Below are 8,394 nucleotides of genomic sequence, written 5' to 3' on the forward strand. Positions count from 1 at the left end.
GCTTCATCCTGCCGACTCTGCAAGACTTCTGGTGCTCTCTTCCTCTCTCCACTGTACCTACTCCCGCGTGCTGCTGTGCGCTGCTCTTCTTACCGTGATGCGCCATAACCTCCCTTACACTTGTTAACCCTTGCCAGGCAAGGCATACATATATACATACACATATATATATATATATACAGGACCGGTTTGGAGGGCATATGTAACTGCCGTAACGGGAGGGAAACTGCGCTGAACTAGGTGCTCCTCATGCGGGCTGCAAAGCATTGAGAGATCGGCGATTCTGAGTGCTGATCCTTTTGCACGAGCCGTTCGTCTCGGGTGCAGTGCGAGCCTCAGTCGAAAACGGAGAGCAAATCCTCAGTTTCTTCCTTCGACAGCCAGTCGTCTGCCTCGGTGTGTGTTGTTGCTTCTGTTGCTGCTTCTTGGGAAATGCTGCTGCTGATGGGCGCAGGGAGCTGTTGATATGCTGCAGGGGGCTGCTGCAGCTGCAGCTTACTTGGTGGCGCAGTACAGATGCGCTGCTGCCGCTGTTGTTGCACTATGCCTGCCGCCGAGGCACAATCGACCTTGACTTGATGCTGCTGCGTTGGCTGTGAAAAGCACATACGCTGCAGATGAACCCGCGAATACGCCGCCGCATGGACCTGGCTTTGTTGTCGTAGCTGCTGCTGCTGCTGCTGCTTCTGCTGCTGCTGCTTCTGCTGCTGCTGCGGCCTCTCAGCCTTCTCCAGCGGCCCGAGTTGTTGCTGCAGCTGTTGAGGTTGTTGCTGCAGCTGTTGAGGTTGTTGCTGCAGCTGTTGAGGTTGTTGATGCTGCTGTTGAGGTTGTTGCTGCAGCTGTTGAGGTTGTTGCTGCAGCTGTTGAAGTTGTTGCTGCAGCTGTTGAGGTTGTTGCTGCAGCTGTTGAGGTTGTTGCTGCAGCTGTTGAGGTTGTTGCTGCAGCTGTTGAGGTTGTTGCTGCAGCTGTTGAGGTTGTTGATGCTGCTCTACCCCGACCGGTGGCATCTGCTGCGCCCTCTCCTGCTGCTCCTGCTTGGAAACGAGGAGCTGCTGCGAAGGCTGAAGCCAGAGAGCGCTACCGGGCAGAGCGCGATGAGCAGCAAGTGCTGTTGAAGGGGTGTCGTGATTCGCGCCGTCAGCGTGCGCTGCCGTCACCGCAGCAGCGGCAGCGGCAGCGGCAGCCGCCCCCTCGAAGTGGTGGTGTAGGCGCAGCAGCAAAGGCCAGAGAGAGCTCTCGAAAGTGAGGTGAGGCTTTAGCCATCGACAGAGGTCTTTGCAGCAGGCGGAATGTCTGCTCTCCAGCAGCACCACCACGCCATAGTCTCCCCTGAGAAACAGCGACGAGGGCAGCAGCGGCAGCAGCAGCAGGAAGCCGCGCATGCACGATCGGTGACAGCAAACGCAGCAAGAAGCGTCTTTCGCAAGCGTGTGCTTGCGGCGGCAGACGAGGCGACTCAGGGGCAGCAGCCGGGTGTACGTACAAAACACGACTCACAAGTGTCGAATGCATCGACCTGCTGCTTGATTGAGAGCTCTAAATGCCTGCGTAGTGTACCACCTGGATCCGCTGATAAGCTGCAAAGGCGGGATTCCCCGCGGCTTGTGCAGACTTTGCTGCTGCTGCTGCTGCAGTTGCTGCTGCTGCTGTTGCTGCTTGAGGCTCCTTGCAAGACAGGCGTCGTTGAACTCCCTCTTCTTAACAACCTTAGGATCTCCCAAGGAAGGAAAAGGCAACCCCACACACAGGACCCCCCTGCAGAGGTTGTCGTTGAAGGAGAGGCCTTCACTCAGCTTCCCCCGATAAACGGCTAGCAGCAAGGCGTGCCCAGCTGTATGAACAGCGGAGACAAATTGTTTTTGCAGCAAGTCGGTGGCGGCAGCAGAAGCCTGCGACTCGACAAACACGTGCAGCTTCAGATCCACGAAAACATCCCAGATCGCCTTCTTGCGCTGCCGCCGATGAGGTTCCTCCTTCCACTGCAGCTGCTTCTGCCACTGCTGCTTCTGCTGCTGCTGCTGCTGCTGCTGCTGCTGCTGCTGCTGCTGCTGCTGCTGCTGCTGCTGCTGCCACATAGGTTCGCGTTGCCACAGGCGCTGTGCCTGCTGCAGCAAAGCGTAGCTAGGGAGGAAAAGCAGCACGCCTCCTGGAATACACTGGAGCAGCCGTGCAACGGTTCTCCCCAGATCGGCAAAGAAGGCAGGATCTCGAAGATTCGAAGCTTGGCATCGCAGCTCTCTGAATCGGATCCTATGAAGGTGCTGCTGCTGCTGCTGCAGTAGCCGTAGTCGCTCCGCCGTAGCGGCTGTCGTTACAGCTGGAGTTGCCAAGGGTTCTGCGGCTGTGGCAAGGGGCATGGCACCCACAGCAATCAGCGACAGCTGCTTATGGCTAATGACATGCTGCGCCTCTAAGGGCGGTCCTAACAAACGCTTCGCGAAAGCCGATCCTAACTCAGATCTGCAGACAGCGCCACGGAGGCAGCACACCCCCACACACACAGCCGCAGCAAAGAGTGGCAGCGGTAGGGCCCTTTGTCACGACAGCGTATCGACACCCTTTCTACCCCGCTTTCTCGCCATATCCCCTCCTCTTCTCCCTGCCTTCTTCTTCTCTCCCCCCCTTTCCGCGCTTAAAAAAAGCCGCCATCGTCAGCAGACAGAAGCGACCGCGAGCTACACACTCAAGCAACCACGAGCTACACACAGAAGCAACCGCGAGCTACACACAGAAGCAACCACGAGCTACACACTCAAGCAACCGCGAGCTACACACTCAAGCAACCACGAGCTACACACAGAAGCAACCACGAGCTACACACTCAAGCAACCGCGAGCTACACACAGAAGCAACCACGAGCTACACACAGAAGCAACCACGAGCTACACCCAGAAGCATCTTGCCACTGCAGGTAACTCTCGCAGAAGCGAACCATAGCAACAACATACGCAAACGAATCGAAGGGAGCGAGAGTGCCGGAGGCAAGAATCACGGATCTGGCAGTTTCTGCTACGCGGGAGAAGACAACAGCTGGCAAGAGCAGCCATATGTGGATGGAAATCCTTGGCAGGGCGTCTGCTTCGCGTTTCTGCTGCTGGTGCGCGGAAGCAAAAACATTCGCGAGAAAGGCTTTGTCTACTGAAAGGCGGAGGGATGCCGTATACGCGGCGGGGTGCCTGGCAACAAGCGAGAGGCAGAAGACGAGCTGCTCGAGCTGCTGCAGACTTTCTCCTGGCGTCAAGGGAACGATGCCAGCGGTTTCTGCTGCCTCGCCGCTGCTCAGAGCCAAGTTTTCCATACTTTCTGAAAGCGCGCCTGCGACTTCCTCTGATTCTACCCCTGCTACTGCAGCAAACGCCTTTGCTCCCTCAGGCGTTCCCCCGCCTCCCCACCCTAAAAGCTCAATAGACACCACAGGCTCCTCTGCAGCTGCCGCTGCACTTGTGCCTCTGCCTCCGCTGCTGCGGGAAGTCTCTTTGCTGCCTCTGCTTTTCCGCTGAAGCTCCTCGCGAATCGCGTGCTGCTGCTGCTGCAGCACCCGGCGCAGCAGCTGCTGATTCTTCGCCGCTTCGGTTGCTGCATCCAGAAGCCTCGAGATGGGAGTCGCAAGACGCCCTGCGTGAAGTGCCAGCCGCTGCAACAACTGTTGCAGACGGGTGTCTCCCCTTACCGCAGCTCCTGCGGCTAAGGGCGATAGGAGGAGCTGCTGCAGCGACACAAGCCAGCGGTGCAGTTGCTGCAGCTGCTCTACTGATATGTCAATGCTTCCTATATCCCTGCAGATATCTTCAATGTTGTGCGCCTCATCCACTATGACAACACTGCCTGCAGCACCCTCACGCATGCTAGCGGCAGGCGCAACAGTGCGGGGTACCGTCTTGTAGCGGGGGGTAGTGGCGGCACACAACGCAGTGAAACCCGCACTGAACGTGTGCCATGCGAATAAATGGTCCCAGAAAAAGTTCAAAAAAAAATTCACGGTGGTTTCAAGAAGGATTTAGGAAGATTTCATGATTGGTTCGTAAAGATTTTTCATGATGGTTTCGGGGATATTCCATGATGGTTTTAGAAAGATTTCATGATGGTTTTAGAAAGATTTCATGATGGTTTCGTGGATATTGCATAATGGTTTTAGAAAGATTTCATGATGGTTTCATGGATATTTCATGATGGCATTAGAAAGATTTCATGATGGTTTCGTGGATATTTCATGATGGTTTTAGAAAGATTTCATGATGGCATTAGAAAGATTTCATGATGGTTTCGGGAAGCGTTCAGCAAGATTCATGACGGATTCTCCCTAGGCGATGCCGCAAGAGGTGCAATGGCAGGAAACATACCTGGAAGGAGCGCTTTGATTTTAGTCCTCCTAGCGACTCCTGGGTCAAAGACGAAAGCATACGGGCAAATAACGATGTCAGCCCCTTGAGCTAGCGCCTGGCTGCTGTAATACGCGCATCCCCCAACAGGATAGCCGCAACTGGAGCTGCTTTTGCGACCGCAGGTAGCCGCAAGTGCGGAAAGCCCTTCTATGTCGAGCACGCCTTCGCTCTGATTGCTGAGCGTGTTCTCAGTGCTGTTGCTGCTGCTATACGCGTTGTTGTTGCTGTTCTTGTTGCTGCTGCAGGCACAGGCGCCCCTGCGTTTGGCCTCAAGCGCCTCAGCTGCTGTTGCGCTTGCTGCCGCTGCAGCAGCAGCCTCTGGCGTTGCCGTCGGTGCATGCGGTTCGAGTGCAGAAAACGCCACGGGGGGGAAGGCGCTGGCTGCCAGCTGCGCGGCATATGAAGGATCAGAGAGGCGAACGTAATGAGGACAGATCCAACTCATTCCAGCAGTGCCTCCTCCTCCCGCAGCCTCTGCGGCTGTCTTTGCAGCTGGCTCGGTCTTCTCGCTTCCCGAGATCTCGGCTCCTGTCTCTGCATGCACATCTGCTGCAATTATTTCTGCCGAGAAGCTTCGACTGGCCCCCCCCAAAGAAGGAGGCAGCGGCGCCGCGCGTGCAGCAGCGAGCAGGTCGAGCTGCTTCGCTTTTACAGCGCGCAGCAGCTGCTGCTCTTGTCGCTGCTGCTGCTTCGAGAGCCCACGAAGATTCAGAATGCAAGGCCCTTTTTGCATCCACGCGTGGCTGTCTACGTGACGCCCTTTCTGCTCCTTGTCTGAAGCCGCCGAAGGAGCAGACACAAGGTAAGCACAACTGCGCAGTTCCCCGCTTTGCCGCCTCCGCAACCTTTCCACGAGCCGCGCAGCAGTGCGACAGTCCACACCGCTGACAGCTGACGCAGCGACGGAAGAAGGGTCTTCTTCGCCTCCTTCTGCACCAGCCGCGACGTCTGCTTCTCCTCCTGCTGCTGCCTTAGCGACCTCCCTAGAACAGAGGAACGAGCAGAGGTGCTCTCGTGAAGCTAAATGGACGGCGCGAGCACGAAAGGGGCTTCTCCGCAGCTCAGCAATAACCTGAACAAATTCACAGAAAAACACACCCTCCAGCAGGCCTTCGCAAGGCAGCCATGTCAGCATGCACGGCGAGTGCCCGAAATTTCGGGTGTACGTACACCGTATGTGCAGAGGTACATAAATTACTACGTATAGATATTTATATATGGATGTATTTGTAGATGCATTTATATGTGGATGTACCTACATACATCCACATGAATGTTTTTAAATTAGATGCATGCATTAGCAGACACACAGAGATGACCCGGTGAGAGAGGCTACGGAAGTATGCGGGAGAGGAGACGCAGGAAGAGGCATGGATGGAGCTGAAGCACACGCGCCAAAGCACTCTGCCTTCTCATAGCTGCCTCCTTCTAAGGTTGCTGCTTCCCTTTTCTCTTCTCGGAAAAAGAGGGTCAGAGCAACAAGGGCAGATGGGGGAAATGCCACGACGTGTTGACTTCTCCGAGGCACGCAATGCGCAACCAGGAGCTGGAGAGAGCAGCGAAGGGGGCATAATGAAAAGAGAGGCAAGAAGGCAGCTTTAAGGCTTTCCGACGGCAGCAGAAGAGGGGCGGCAGACTTTTAGAAAGCATGCAGGGGCCTGCACACCTGCGTTCCCTGCTTGTGGGTGCGTGTCAAGTAGAGAATTGGGCAGCTGCCTCGAACGCGCGTGCGGTGGTACTCAAAGCGTTGCCAAGCCAGCGATCCACACAGCAACGCAGCCGTTTTCCCTGTTCCTGCACACACAGGCAGCTGCACTACATAGCGACAGCATCAGCGAGAGCAGCACGCCTTATGGGGGCGTGGGCATGCAGCAGCAGCAGCACAGAAGCAGCAGCACAGCAGCAGCAGCAGATTTTTGCGGCCAGAAGCCTGGAGGGCAGAGAGAGAGGCATGCACGGACGCGGCTTCTCGACAAGTGGACGCATGGCGCCAGGCTAGGAGCGGTTTAGAAAGCGAGACACAGGAAGAGAGAGAAGCAGCAGAAGGGAGAGTTACGGCAAAATCACGAAGATGCATGGACAGGGAGGTGAGAGAAGGAGGGCAGACGCGGTAAGAGGCCCCTTCAAGGGACTGTCGCTGCGCTTCAATGCGAGACTCGCAGTGATAAAGAGAGAAGGATCGATGGAAAGAGAGAGAGAGAGATCAATGGAAAGAGAGGGAGAGAGAATGAGAAACACAGCCTTTGCAGCTGTATCTTTGGTCACCGTCACCGACGTTTCCTCTGCCCTCAGCAGAGAAAAAGCCAGCAAAAAGAGCAGACAGCTCGCCGTAACTTATATCTACAGAGAGGCTGCATCCAGCACTTCTCAGCGGCAGGCAAGTAAGTCGCATGCCTGTTGGGGCTTCCAGAATAGCATGCCTCTGCTGCATGCACGCGGCAACGAGGCGTTCCATGATTTGCTGCTGCGGCAGAAGGACGTTTGCGTGATGAAAAGGGATGGCGACTCCCGAGAGATGCAGCACACGTTGAATCCTCTCTCCAGCCAAAGGGGGCAAAGCCAAGGGGCCCCTCCTGAAGCTCTCATTTGCGCCGTCGCTGCTGCTGCTTAGACGCACTTCTACTACCCGCGAAGAGGGAAAGCTGCTGGTGACATTGCCTCGCGCTGTTTCATAGCAGGAAAAGCCGCTGCCGTCGCTGCAAGTATAGCCTTTCTTCCCCCCTTCAGGCTGGCTGCCACTCTCTGCCTCTGCAGTGGCACTCTTCGCAAATAAAGGATGCGAGACAGCCTGCTGCGTAGTGTCTGCCCCTCCGAAGCGGCTGCTGTCTTTTGCATGCAAAGCCTTGCCGCTTGACGTATTGGGGGTGAACGCCAGCCTCGTTTCCGTTGGAGCGACTGCTCGCCGCTCCGCCTTTACAGAGAGTCGGGGATGCATCTCGCTGCTGAACTCCTTGAAATCTGACGCTAAGATCGCATTCGTGACACGCCCTCGCATGGAGCAGCTTCTCTCTGCCTCTGCTCCATCTAACGACAGGTCGCCTGTACTGCTGCTGCTGCTCTTTTCGCTGCTGCCTGTACTGCTGCTGCTGCTGTTTTCGCTGCTGCCTGTGCTGCCGCCCGTACTGCTGCTGCTGCTGTTTTCGCTGCTGCCTGTGCTGCCGCCCGTACTGCTGCTGCTGCTGTTTTCGCTGCTGCCTGTGCTGCCGCCCGTGCTGCTGCTGCTGCTCTTTTCGCTGCTGCCTGTGCTGCCGCCCGTGCTGCTGCTGCTGCTCTTTTCGCTGCTGCCTGTGCTGCCGCCCGTGCTGCTGCTGCTTGGAAAAGCAGCAGCAGCACGGGCAGCAGAGGCAGCCGCAGCAGCAGCACGAATGTCAGCTCTTACTTGCAGCAACGCGAGCTGCTCGGCGAGCAGATCGACGCTCGCAACAAAAAGACGGGGCCCCTGAAGCCCCTCCACCATATTGTGGCAGCAAGCAGCGACATCTTCTGCAAGCTGCAACTGCAAGCGCTGCTGCTGTTGCTGCTGCTCGTCCTCTCGTTCTTCCTTGATTCGCAAATCGTGGGGAGGAGTCTCCTCCAACGCCGCGGAGCTCTTCGGCTGCTGCTCCTCTTCTTGCCGCTGCTCCTCTTCTTCTTGCTGCTGCTTGAGATGCTTCTTTCCCACGAATCCATGAACTTCCTTGCCCTGGCGTTTCCCTCGCTGCTCCCCTTGGACCCCGCCGTGCTGCTGCTGCTGCTGCTGCTGCTGCTGCTGCTGCTGCTGCGACTCAACTTCTGCCTTCGGGGGTAGTGCAACAAACGGGGGGCCCCTAGGGCCCCAGGGGGCAGTGCGCCGTTTTCCCGTGAAAAGCACTGGCAGCAGCAATCCCTCCTTCTCCCCTTCGCGCTTGCTGCAGTTGCTGGTGATGTTTTGCATCCCGCCTACAGGGGGCCCTCCCTCTTCGGGAAGGAGGCATCCCCTGCACGGCGAAGCGACGAAATTCGCCAGTTCGGCAGCTGAAAAAGCTTCTGATAT

The 8,394-nt window shown here is 56.8% G+C and overlaps 1 protein-coding gene across 1 annotated transcript; it reads right to left on the bottom strand.

The window, feature by feature from the left end:
• Positions 1-89: 89 nt before the first annotated feature.
• On the bottom strand, positions 90-7,317 carry LOC34622915 (Fanconi anemia group J protein homolog). Its single transcript, XM_026333950.1, has 9 exons — positions 6,777-7,317; positions 6,049-6,176; positions 4,893-5,454; positions 4,595-4,841; positions 4,341-4,549; positions 2,949-3,825; positions 1,498-2,460; positions 1,069-1,329; positions 90-129 (listed from the first exon to the last, which is right to left on the bottom strand). The coding sequence occupies exons 1-9, from the start codon at positions 7,315-7,317 to the stop codon at positions 90-92; spliced, it is 3,828 nt and encodes a 1,275-aa protein (XP_026189735.1).
• Positions 7,318-8,394: the final 1,077 nt, after the last annotated feature.

Source organism: Cyclospora cayetanensis, unplaced genomic scaffold, assembly GCF_002999335.1.
Source record: "Cyclospora cayetanensis isolate NF1_C8 unplaced genomic scaffold, CcayRef3 CcayRef3_contig_33, whole genome shotgun sequence".
Classification (NCBI taxonomy): domain Eukaryota; phylum Apicomplexa; class Conoidasida; order Eucoccidiorida; family Eimeriidae; genus Cyclospora; species Cyclospora cayetanensis.

What these genes read in the sequence shown, in the direction of transcription:
- LOC34622915 (XM_026333950.1), bottom strand. Translation starts at nt 7,317, where the DNA reads ATGCATCCCCGACTCTCTGTAAAGGCGGAGCGGCGAGCAGTCGCTCCA. An exon ending in AATCAAAGCGCTCCTTCCAG is followed by an intron (nt 3,826 to 4,340) that starts GTATGTTTCCTG and finishes AGGGTGCTGCAG; the next exon opens with GCAGTGTTGTCATAGTGGAT. An exon ending in GCTCCCTTCGATTCGTTTGC is followed by an intron (nt 2,461 to 2,948) that starts GTATGTTGTTGC and finishes CGCTGTCTGCAG; the next exon opens with ATCTGAGTTAGGATCGGCTT.